Source organism: Leuciscus leuciscus (genome assembly GCF_965113295.1).
Source record: "Leuciscus leuciscus genome assembly, chromosome: 17".
Taxonomy (NCBI): Eukaryota; Metazoa; Chordata; class Actinopteri; order Cypriniformes; family Leuciscidae; genus Leuciscus; species Leuciscus leuciscus.
The window spans coordinates 33,714,062-33,727,467 of record NC_138741.1 but is presented as its reverse complement, the minus strand read 5'-3'; the positions used below and the strand labels follow the sequence as shown (position 1 = coordinate 33,727,467).

At 37.3% G+C, this 13,406-nt stretch overlaps 1 protein-coding gene across 1 annotated transcript in view; it reads left to right on the top strand.

Moving 5' to 3' along the window:
- eipr1 (EARP complex and GARP complex interacting protein 1) overlaps positions 1 to 13,406 on the top strand; it is a 48,297-nt gene that overhangs the window by 1,448 nt on the left and 33,443 nt on the right. Inside the window, exons 3-4 of the mRNA XM_082143571.1 lie at positions 3,807 to 3,939; positions 11,006 to 11,162. Coding sequence (XP_081999697.1) covers positions 3,807 to 3,939; positions 11,006 to 11,162 — 290 coding nt within the window. The remainder of the gene's footprint in view (positions 1 to 3,806; positions 3,940 to 11,005; positions 11,163 to 13,406) is intronic.

Sequence of the window (13,406 nt, the reverse complement as noted above, 5' to 3'; positions counted from 1 at the left end):
TATAAATAAAGTTATAAAATAAATTATTATTAAATATAATAAATAAAATAGATAAACAAGATTAGAACAAGACAATAAGATTAGTAAGATTAATAATAAGATTAATAATAAAATAAGATCATACATTAGACATTAAAAGCCAAAATTATTATATAAATTATAATTAAGATGAATTATAAATAATAAGATAAACAATAATATAATATACCGACAATACAATAATATATAATTGCCACATTATGTTGGTGTTTAGTTCGCTTTTAATGGACTGTTAGTTTGTTTCTCTTCTGTTACCTGTTCCCTTTGTTCTAGTGTCCTGCCAGTCATTAGTTACCATTGACATTCATTAACGAGCACACCTGTCTGTTGTTAGTCCATCACCTTGTCTTCCTCATTTCCTTTCATTCCTTGTCTGGGATTGTTTGTGTTGCTTTGTTCACATGCTGGCACGTTACCTGCTCATCTGTGGATTCATTTTGGTTAATTTTTATATAATAAATTCCTTTTTGGAACCTTTTCATTTTCCTTGGGACTAGACGTTACAATAATAAAATAATAGAAAAATAAAGATTAATAATAAATAAGATCATACATTATTTGCCCTAAAGAAACTGAATAACAGTTATTACAGTATATTCTAGATCAAGTAGTAACTGAAATTACGCAGATGACCCTGCTCAAACATTTACATTACCTTGGTTATAAAAAGGGAAACAATTAAATATGGCAAAAATCAAAACAATGTTATAATTTAGTCACTCATGTTGTTCCACATCCAAATCTGTTTGACTTTATTTTACTATGGAACATAAAGGAAGATACTTTGATGTTTCAACTGTTTTTGTCCATATAATGAACCTCAGTGGGGTCCAAAACATCACTGGAACCCATTGACTTTCATTCTTCAAGATGTCTTCTTTTGTGTTCCTTCTGTACAAACTTTTTGGGTGAACTAACTAATCATTTAATATTGTTTGTTGACTCCTGACTGTTTGCAGCCCTTTATAATCGTTACGTATGAGTGCTGTAAACCTTGCACTTTCATGACCTGGAGGATATTTGTGGGCGGCTTCACTGGTCAGGACAAACCAGACCAGAGCTGCCGTATGTCAACTGTTGAACTGCATCATTTGTGTAAATTCAGTCGTATTTTGTAAAGTATTTGTGAAATATCATAGCTTCATCTTGGCGGGGCTGCTCTCAATAATAATAAAAAAAATATATATATTATTCATATTTTTTTAAAAATGACAAGCATTTAGCATATTTAGCATATAACTTATGAGCACAACTGTCTTTAAGAGGATTTTCTCTCTTGGCAGCTGCTAAATAGATAATCTTTTCTTGTTTTAAGCATATACAGTATCAAAATCATTAGTATGGTAAGGAAATGGTTATTTGCTGTGATCAAAAAGACTTCGGCTTCATAAACGTACTCTTCAGCCGGTCATTTCCTTCAGCCCTCGAGCGGCAGAGAGCGGCACACACCGAGGCCTGTGTGTCATTACTGATACGACACTTCACCACCGTCCTGAGCATGAGTGAACCTAAAGTGGAGGCCATTCCCTACCTGAGCCCCTGACCCCTCCTTCGTAATGACTACGGCAAGAGACGAGGCCCATGTGATAATTCACTCGCATTAGTACAGCACAGGCTGATAAATCACGAGCAAGTCTCTCCAACCCCAGCACTCATTACAGAACCTTCCAACGCCTCCAATTATCCTGTCCAGCCATTGGAATTTATTTGTATTGCTTCCCTCCATAAAATTATAACGTTGCCTAATAATTCTCCTTCAGTGCAGTCCAACCCAAGGTTAATGGCTTCCTTTCCAACTTTCAGCAGCCTGAGAGGCAGAGATGCCCTCACGTATGCATGCGCGCTCTCTCTCTCAGACTAACATGCTCACGTCAGTGGCCAGCAAGACTAATACCTTTTGATCTAGTTTTGCATACAGCCAGTTAATATGCCATTCATATACTAAAATCAGTATAGGTGGAGAATCATTCTTACATCACCAATATTCTATTTCTACCATACACATCAAACACAAAATACAATATAACAACTATATAACAATGACAAAATTCTTAGTAAAATAAGACGTGAGATTCATGCTTGAAATGTATACGTTTCAAAGTAATCTTGAAATTAGAAAGACTCTTTGAAAATATAAGACTATGTAAATTAGAGGTATGTTTTTCAGGAGAATTTGTAAAGCTGGTATTTACTAAATGTATTCATGTTTAGACTTGCTTTCATTTAATGTATTTAGATATTTTTTAAGTGTAAACCAGGTCAAATAAAATCACTAAATCTGTGAAGTCTTTAAATATAATCGTATAGTGTCTAATTAAAGTGACTAATTTTACATTTCCTGAATCAAGCAAATCTCGATTGTTTATCTTGATGTTGATGCTTTAAAATCGTGCATATATAAAATATATAATACTTGAAATGTCACTCAATTTCTTTAAAAAAAAAAAAGATTATTTATCTAAATGATTTATCTAAGCTCAAGATTATAAATGTAAAAATAAAATATTCAAGATATCAATTTAGGACTTTGGCCTCCCCAGGGAATTTATCTTGTTTTAAGGATATTAAGATATTTTTTGTGAAAAACAGGACAAAAACACAAAAAAAATATTTCTGATTTCGAAGAGGATTTTGTGGAATTTTGTACATGATGAAATTTACTTAAAGGTGCAATATGTAAGATTTTTGTAGTAAAATATCCAGAAATCACTTGCACAGTGTGATATATTTCCTGCAGTTGTGTACTTCCAGTATCCCAAAAGTTTCCAAAGTTTCTAAAGTTTTAATTTCAGAGATATTCCAATTTTAAATAATGGCTCGTCCCTTGTCCCTTGTCGCCTGTCAATGACGTAATATCCGCGTTATCCATGGTTTCCGCTCGTACTGCCACGGTAACCATGGCGACAGACGAGGACAACTGCGTAATGTTTAGCGGCGCGCTCACGTTGTTTTATATAGCTCAACATGATGATGTTAGAATATGATCAGTATTTTATTCTAATGTTCATCTAGGTTACTGCTAGTCTCATACAGACAAACAAACACATAGAACAACATTATAACTTTCAACACACTCAAATGCAGTTTAGTGTGATAGTGTAGAGCAAGTGAAACAGCGCTGCGTTAAATCACAAGTTTCATTCGTCTAATAAACTGACCTGTGTGAGTATTATTCAGCACTTGTGGGTAAGTTAGTTCGGTAGAATGAAATGTCCTCATTCCTTTATATCCGCAGGACTCGCGTGTGGCGCTGATAGCTGTCTCTCATTAGCAATCGCTCCCTGCTTCACACCACAGTCATGTTAAAAACATCAATGTATTCCCTCATCCATAAACATTATTAGATTTTAGATCCTTCGGCATGACAAAAAAACTTCATGATTCCGCTTATCCCTGCGTCATCAACCTACACCTTTGTTATTGTAAGAGGTTAGCAACCCCTGGCGGCAAGAAAAATTACATATTGTAGCTTTAATAGACTCTGCAGAATATTACCCACAGTGCACATGTGGTCTCTCAGTAAAATAACAACTCTTCACATGTGTGATGCTTTGCCTAACTTTTAGTTTAAGTTCAAAAGATGCAGTCACTTCAAAGTTGAAATAAAAACCTGCGAAATCAGTGTCAGGAGTGTGTGAAGTTAAAAGGTGTTTGAGATTTCCTTTCCTGTCATATTAAAGTAAATATCAGCGAGTGAAGTCCCAGCTCTTTTACCTGCCGTCAGGACGCTCTCCTCAAAGCTGTGCTTTCCTTTTTCTCTTCCGCAGATTCACATCATTGACTTTGATGATGAGAATAATATGATTAATAAGAGCGTTCTCCTGCACGATGCCGGTGAGATATGGCACATCAGCGGCAGTCCTGCAGACAAGGCAGTGCTGACCACCTGCTACAACAAGAGTGAGTCTTTCTCTTCCTCTCACAACACGTAGACACATAGTTTGTGTTTTAAGGCTGCCTATAGATGTCACTTTGAGCAACCGATCAAAATGACTACACTCACCAAAATTAAGTTTATTGGCTTCATTATTATATCATTATTTGCATCTGTGGATTCATGAAGAAAGTTTAACATCCACAGAACCTTTCAAATGCTCTAAAGGTTCTTTATAGTTCTTTAGATTATTAAAAGGTTATTCACACTAAGAAAAACATGGTTCTTTTAACAACTGCTCTCTGAAAGTTATTTTTGGGGAACCAAACATTTTTCTTCTATGGCATTTCTGTGAAAACACCCTTTTATAAACTTTTACTTTTTTTAAGTTTTGGAAAACTTGCAAGAGACAGACATGTTTTAACTCTTTAAGAGGCCATATTTTGCTCTTCTACAAAGTCTTGATTTAGTTTTTGGGCTCCACTAGAACAGGTTTTCATGCTTGAATTGGAAAAAAACAAACATCATTTTTCCCATATTCTCCATTGTTGGAGCTCCTCTCTTCACAGTCTGTCAGTAACGCTTTGTTTAGTTCCTGTCTCTATGAAGCCCCTCCCTCTAAAAAGCACACTGTGCTCTGATTGGTCGGCTGGATCAGTGTGTTGTGATTGGTCAAGCTCTTCGAGTGTGTTTGGGAAATGTCCCGCCCCTTACCATAACCACAACCACCAGTTTCAACACACTACTAACTAACTCAACCAGGCCCCGCCCCTTTATTCTGCGTATTCATTATTTAAATGAGGAATATTGTGACGTGTTTGTTCCCAGAAGGAACTCAAGACTACAATGGAGGCAGGGAGTTCAGAAACACTGACACTGATATAGAGAATAACTCCCGCTGGAGGGACTTTGTGCTTTGTAACTTTGCAGAGCTTTTTCATGATCAAACAGCAACATTACACACTAAAGAAAGATGAACATGTGAAAAAGCATAATAGGTTCCCTTTAAATTCAATTTTATGCTTTGATCAAACATGCTATCTTATATGGCAGCTTCATTTTGCCGTCTATGGTTTAGAACAGCCGTTTTATCACAAGCATGACTGTGATGTCTTAAACTGTAATGGTTTGATTTGGATTCTGTTGTTTGGGAAGTTGTGCACATAATGTTTCATTTACGATTCCACTTTCTTCCACTACAAGTGCTTTGTACTTAATTTTGCTTCATGGGTGACAGTTCACAAAAGACTCTTTATATGTTTAAATGTGGTTATACTGTATATGCTGTGAGTTCACTCACACAGTCATGTCACACAGGTTGTTAATGCAATATATGACACATTCTTGCACTCGCCTCGAGGCAATTAAAAATCGTACACAAACATGACGAAACAATTGAAAGTGAACATTTTAATTAAATCCGTGTTTATAAGAGTGACGCCCGTGGCTGGTGACAGTTCTCATAGGGGGGAACATTTCTTTTCTGAGTGAAATTGGGGACATTTTTTTTTTTTCATTTCTCCTTCGATCTTCATTATGATGAGGCCAATGTGCAAGATGTCATAGTGGAGTTCAAAAGAGGAATGTAATTACCGTGACATTCAAGCTAATGGAGTAGCCGGGGCGGCACAGAGTCTGGCTCGATCATCACCCCCGCCCGCCACCTTATGCCGCGCTGAGCGCTGAATTATCTGATCTGAGAACCGCGCTGATATCGATGCGACCATATGCGTGTGCTCCACTACACCAGTGACAGGCATTTCAACAGCTTTACTAGGAAGAAAGAACTGCAGAATGAAATCTGCCGAGCTTTATTAGTGGATTAGTGAATATTACACTGTACATTAACTCTAACTGTAACTATTTACATACCAAAATGTAAAAAAAAATCTAAAAAAATGTGTCTTTTATTGCTGTTACAGTCACTTTAGAAAAGCAATAAGCTGTTTGTGGCTGTGCATTGCAGTGGTTTTCATCACAGTTAAGCAGTGGTGGATGAAATTCAATAATCCTGTAAATACTGAAGACAGATCTTCACTTCTTTTCATTTTGTGTGTACAGTAAAACTGATCTTATGTGTATTATCTTCATAGAATGAGGCAGCACATCATTTATTTCAATATTTCAGTACTTCATTCTGTAATAACAGCAGGTTATTTATTTTCTGCAGTGAAGTCAAAACTTAAGATAATATGCTTTAAATGTAGTGGAGGTCAAGTAAAAGTTTGCTCATAATTAAATACCCTGATAAGTTACTGAAATCTGTTCAGAAATCTTCTATTCTTTTCACTTAATTTTTTCTTATTATTTGTGCATGTACTTTAGTAAAACTGATCTTATGTTGATTCGCCTCATATAGAATGAGGCGGGGTGCGGATGCCAAATGCCCCAAGAGCCTCTAAAAAGTTTCAGTGTTTTCAGTGGAGCAGTTCGAGAGTTTGCTCTTTTCCCAGTTGACCCGTAGCCCCAGATGGCTGAGGTGTCTGAGTCCCTGTGTTCACACAGCTGATCTCGCGAGTGGGCCAGGATGAGCCAGTCATCGAGATATTTGAGGATGCGAACACCCACCTCCTGTAGAGGGGCAAGGGCGCCAGGCTCCCAGACACAGAGCAAGCGGGACCAGTGGGACCAGAGGCGTACCCGCGGTGGGGCAGTGAGGTGGAGGACAGGGACCCGACCCGGAAGGCATAGCGTCCCGGAGTGAGGTCTGAGTATGCGATGCAACTTGTATCTGCTCCACGGTTCCCGTGAGGGAATGGGAGGAGACGCGTGAGAAGGCGTCGTGTCCTCGAAACTCGACTCCTGCCTGCTGGCGATAGAAGAGTGGGCTGAGAGTGGCGAAGCATAGCGTCGCTCACTGTTAGCCGCGCCCTCTTGGGACCCAGAGATTGAGGAAATTGCTCTTTTGTTGAAAATGTGGGTACCGAGATTGCGCTCCTGGACATCGTCTGCCCAAGGGACCGCACATTTTCGGGCAGAACAAAGTGCCTTCCACGACTGGAACACACACGTTACAAGCACATGTTTATTTAGTGTCATGTATGTTATCCTGATGGTGTTTTGTCTTTGTGCACCATCTATATATGAGACTGTTGGTCATGTTTTATCGACAGACCACTTAAAATGAACTCTGATTTATCATGTGGCTTTCTATTGTGCCACTTGTATTATTATCAGTACATATTAAAGTAAAAAGCAGAGTTTGGTACACTCTCAGAAAATAAAGTACATAATTGTACCTTTAGGGGTACAATGGCTTGTCACTGGGGTTGTAGCAATAACAATATTGTACCTTAACCTTTAAAAGAAACGGTACATATATGTACCTTTTAATGCTTTTTGACCCTCAAAAAGGTACATATATGTACCTTGAGGTCCAATAATAAGCCCTATGGGGTACGTTAGTGTAGATTGTACCTTGGGGGACAGAAATGGACTCCTACTGTACCCATTTTTCTGACAGTGTAGTTGATGAGCAGCTGTTGAGGTCGTTTCCAGTTTTAAATACTTGCGGGTACACATCAACAACGACCTCACCTAGCACACCAACTCTGCCGGTCTAATAAAGAAGGCCCATCAACGCCTGTGCTTCTTGAGGAGGCTCAAGCTGGACTGGCCTGGGAACAACAGTCCTCACATCATCTTACAGGTGTGGTGTGGAGAGCATCCTTACAGCACGTGTCTCTGCATGGTACGGAAACTGCTCTGCTGCAGACAGGATAGTTAAGTCTGCACAGAAGATCCCTTTCCCAGCAGTGGGGGACGTCTACATCCGCAGATGCCAGGATCATTAAGGACTCTACACTCCTCCTCATGGACGGTTTACCCCCCTTCACTCAGGAAGAAGGCTCCAGAAGCTGTTAGACTTAGGCTGCATTTACATTTCATGGTTTAATTCAGATTTTTTTTTTCCTCCCATGTGGCAAAGATTGGATATAACCCACAAATGTGTTAGAGGGGAAAAAGCTGGATGGGTTTGATACTCTCAGATTGGTTTCAGGCCTCATTCATATGTGGAATTAAATCTGATGTGAATCAGATATGTGCATTTGCATCTGCCATGTAAGCGGATAGATCGGATATTCCCTATACATGACTCTTTTCGATGGCGCAGTGGAGGATGAAGGCTCAACCCAATGTTTTGCTGACCTTCAAAGATGGTGTTTTGGAGATGGAGGATTATCAGTTTGTCTGCATCCATTGCAAATCACACTGTTTTTATTTCCTTTTCATCCCAAGCTTTTCCGGGTCAGTATGTCTACCTTGGGTTGTTTCGCCATGCGTATAGTGTAAATGCAGATATCGAATATGAGTCACTTTCAAAAGCTGGTCATCAAAAAAATCAGATATAGTCAACAAATCGGAACTGGGCATTAAGGACTGCAACAGTAGACACACACTACAGACTCTTTTATCTTCATTATTTTCCCACACTACAAAGTTGTGCAATAACACTTGAATATTTATATTCATATTTATATTAATTATTAACTTATTTACTTGTAGTGTTTTTAGTTTTGCCTAATTTGAGATTTTATTGTGCTATTGTTTGTTTTTATTTGTTATTTTTCTGCTATTTCTGCTTAGTCTTGATTTTAGTGGACCTCAGCACATATAGTTTGTTATTTTCATGTACATCATGTCTCAGAATGACAATAATCCTCCCTTGAATCCTTGAGTATTATACAGTATCTCTTAATGAAATAAAGTTGAAAAATATAGATTTTACAGTGAATTTATGGCAACAACTGCCAGGTATTTTTTGTTGTTTTATTTATTTACAGAGTGAGTTATAAACTTTTTAAATACTTGAGAGAATACACAAACCTTATGTTGTTGTAAATGTATAAGTATTGCCTAAAGGTTTTATCTGTAACCTATAAATAGTAGTACACTTTTTGTACTCTTCTCCCAGACGAAGCAAGGACACTCTTAGTCAGTCAGTCAGTCAAAACTAAGATACAATTCTTAAAATGTTGTTGAGTAAATGTTTCCCATGACGAAAATATCCTGATAAAGTACAGAAATGTAAAAAAAATTGTTCGTAAATCCAGTACATATTTACTTTCTCAGGGTCACATTTAGAGTTTGCAGTTTTCTGATTTCCTGATGAAACTTTACAATAAGATCCCTTTAGTTAATGTTGGTTAATGCATTAACTACTATTAACTAACAATGAGCAATTCATTTGTTACAGTATTTATTCATCTTTAACGTTATACTGTATAAAAAATAAAACTGTTCACTAGTTCAGGTCAGCTCAGGTCCATTAAATAATAGTAACTGATGCAACTTTTAATTTTAATAATGTATTATTAAATGTTGAAATTAACTAACTAAAATTAATATTTGCTTTAATTTCTTTCTGTTATTGTTCGTTCATGTTAACTACTGTTAACAAATCAAACCTTTTTATTTGATAATGTAATTGATTTATGGTCATTTCAATATTTCCAAATCTGTCATTTAGTGATCAGTGTTTGTAAGAACCTGATACCTGTCAAAAGTTTGGAAATATAATATTTTTTTAAATGTTTTGATAGAAGTCTCATCTGCTCACCAAGGCTGCATTTATTTGATCAAAATAGCCTAACAGTAATATTGTGAAAAATCATTTCAAATCATTTTCTATGTGAATATATGTTAAAATATAATTTATTCCTGTGATTAAAGCTGAATTTTCTGCATCATTACTCCAGTCTTCAGTGTCACATGATCCTTCAGAAATCACTCTAATATCATGATTTTCTGCTCCGAAAAGATTTATTATTATTATTGTCGAAAACAGTCGTGCTGCTTCATATTTTTGTGGATATGGTGATTTTTTTTTTTTTTTTTTCAGGATTCTTTAATGAATAGTAAATTCAAAACAACAGCATTTATTTGCATTTATTACATTTATTAAAGCATTTATTAAATGGAAATATTTTGTAAAATTATAAAATATGTATTTCTCTTTTAAGCAACACAAACTGTTTTCAACATTGATAATAATAGTCATCATATTAGAATGATTTCTGAAAGATCATGTGACACTGAAGACTGGAGTAATGATGCTGAAAATTCAGCTTTGATCACAGGAATAAATCACATATCACAATATATTCACACAGAAAATAGATGCATGACTACTTTTACTGTATTTTTTCTTAAATAAATGCTGCCATGGTGAGCAGAAGAGACTTCTTTCAGAAACATTAAGAAATTGTAATTTTCCAAACTTTTGACTGGTACTGTATATATATACTGATCTTCACCAATCTGAAAGATGAGTGTGTGAAATGAAAAGCGCTATGAGAGATCTGGCCTCCAGAGGCAGTGTACGCTTCTCAGAGAACAAAACTGCACATCAGGGTATATGTGCTGCTGGAAGACAATCCAGAGAGGCTTTAGAAACAAACCATCATCATTACCCATACATTAACCCTCCAATAATATGATTTATATAGGTGATGGTGTGCATTTTTTTTTGGGTTCTGCACTCAGTGTGCTTCAGATTACAGTTGAGCTGAAGCTGTTGTGCTTGTGTTTTTAAGCGTGTTCTGTGTATATATGTATGCTTCTGGCATATTATGGTTTATTATGTTTATGGCATGTGCTTCTGGAATTCAATCCAGAGAGGAACAATACATTAGAAACAAACCATAATCATTACCCATACATTAACCCTCCAAACCTTCAAATTTATTCACATGATTTATATGTGATGGTGTGCATTTTTTATTTCATTTTGGTTCTGCACTCAGTGTGCTTCAGATTACAATTGAGCTGAAGCTGTTGTGCATGTGTTTTTAAGCGTATATGCATGCTTATGGTATATTATGGCTTATTATGTTTATGACGTGTGCTGCTGGAAGACAATCCAGAGAGGAACAATACATTATAAATTCCCAATAGTACATTAACCCTCCAATAATATGATACAATTTATTCACATGATTTATATCGGTGATGGATGTGCATTTTATTTTATTTTCAGATTACAATTGAGCTGAAGCTGTCGTGCATGTGTTTTTAAGCGTGTTTTGTGTATATGCATGCGTATGTGAGACTCTGACAGTGTGTTGTGTGTGTGTGTCTCCTGTCGGGCAGCGTCTGAGAGTCGTGTGCTCACATGTGCGGCGGTGTGGAGGATGCCCCCGGAATGGGAATCAGGCAGCCACGAGTCCCCCGACGATTCATCAAACAACCCGCAGACCTTGGAGCTTCTCTGTCACCTTGACAACACGGCCCACGGCAGCGCGGCCTGGTACGCCACACGCCACACGCTATCGATTTAGCCCTGCAGCTTCCCCGTTCTCCTCCCTCTTTCCTAGCTTTGCTATCCTTCTCGTCATGGCTTTTATTTCCATTTCTCTCTCTCTCTCTCTCTCTCTCTCTCTCTGTCTCGCTTTGTCTCCGTCTCTTGCAGCATTTTGGCTCTGCCTCCCTTCAATCTATTGTTCTGTTCTTTTCTTGATGTTACAGAAATCTGTTTGCACTGTATTTCATGCACCCATCCGTTCGGTTTTATTTTCAACCTCCGCCTATTTCTTTTGTCTCAGACCCTCACGCTTTATTTCATGCACCATAATTCAAAACACAGAATAAAGAAAAAAAAACCTTGCTTGTGTTTTGAAATGGCAGGCCATCATACTCGCATCCGTCAGATGAGGGAGTTGCACATACTAATGGAATTTTGCTTCATCTCAGCTAAAATATTCAACAAATTCAAATCTGCGCCTCGCCGTATTGCAACATAAAAGGCCAAGCATGTAAAAATTTAAATCATGTTTAAACCCATCAGACTTTCTTTCTTCCACGATGTGATAATGACCCAGAGCTCTGCTCTTTTCCATACCACCAAAATTGGCTTTTGTTTAAAATGGACAGCAAAATTCACTCATTGCATGTCTCAATCAGTTGCAAGACATGTCAGAACTGATGTCTTTTGGGGCCAAACTTGGTGCAACATTTTGCAAGTTTGAATATGCATAAGCACGAATGAGGTTTGCAGCAGCCTTTTACTCTGGCCTCAAAAATTGCTTGATTGAAGATGTTCCTGGTAACCTCGTTTCCCCCATCATTCATCCGTCTGACAGGGGACAGTGGAGACCGCCCTGGGACCATCAACAGCAGTTGCCAGATTGATTAGACAAACTACAATGAGTGAACTATAACAGAGACGCCTTATAAAAATGCAGTGTTTGATAAACAATAGCCCGCTAATGGATCAGTGTGCCAGAATCACAATAAAGCCTGAATAACCCACATGTAGCTCTTCTAAAGTCAGACTGAAGTAATGATGGAACATTTCTTAGCCAAGACTTTCATGACCATGAACAACATGGCAGTTTTTCTTTGTTTGTTTTTTCATCTATTTTCTTATTCTTTGTTCGACCTTCGAGCATTTGATATATTGTTTCCTCGGACTACATGTACTACATGCATTTAGGGGAGAGAGAGGCACAACCTGACACATTTTGACTTTCTCAGTTTGTGTAAATCCACTTGGGATTCAGATATTTCTTTTTTTCCCCCACATTAATTTCACAGATGTCTAGTACATTTATGTGGGCTTGTTTTCATTGTGTATACTTTTTACTTTATTTACCCCTAAAGAATGGAAGTGAAATGTTACAACATGCCCCATATGTGGGGAACATTGTAACATAACCAAATGACTGCTTAAAATGTTATCTGATCCAGAAAAAAAGAAGAAGAAAAAAAAAGACAATTTAAAATAAAATCAATTTTTTCATATAAAATAATGGTGTTTTTAATAATTAAACAAACTAATTGAAAAGTTTGACAATGAACACACTGCAAAACACTGCATAGTTCAAAACAATGTAGGAAAATAGATAGAAGAAGAAACACATTCAGAAAAGCACACCCTTCCCCTTCCTCCACACATAGCTTTCACAGAACAGGACACAATAGATGAGCTCGAATGCTTCACATTTCTTAAAATAATAATATCTGAACATTGAACATTGACTCTCAGTCTTTATTCTCAGCCTGTTTCTCAATCCAATTTTTATGTTCTCACAAATTGCTAATGTCATAAAACAGCATAGTTCTAATAGCGGGCTCGTTGAAACACTGCGTTACACTGTGCCACGCTATCAAGACTCAACATTGTGATGTCTGTCATGGCATCGTCTATCAGCCCAGCGCTACTGAAAAGGCGTGGACAGGGTTATTTTTGCAGCTGACCTTATTACATATGCATTTATAGGAGTTTCCCACTTAGACACAGCATTTATGGGAGGAGAGTATTTAAATGAATCATGCAAGGTGATTTACTAAGGTTTGTGCTCATCAGTTTACTGGTATTTGCGCCAGTATTTACTAGCCAAAAAACCAAAAAACATGTCTTAAACCAGACGCTAATTTGCGCTGCTCTTGGTAGATAGTGTTGGCCATTATGGAAATGATCCGGCTGCGTCTGTGTTCTTTCATTTGTGTGTCGTCAGTAGATCACGCGCATAACTTTTCACTCCCATCAGCA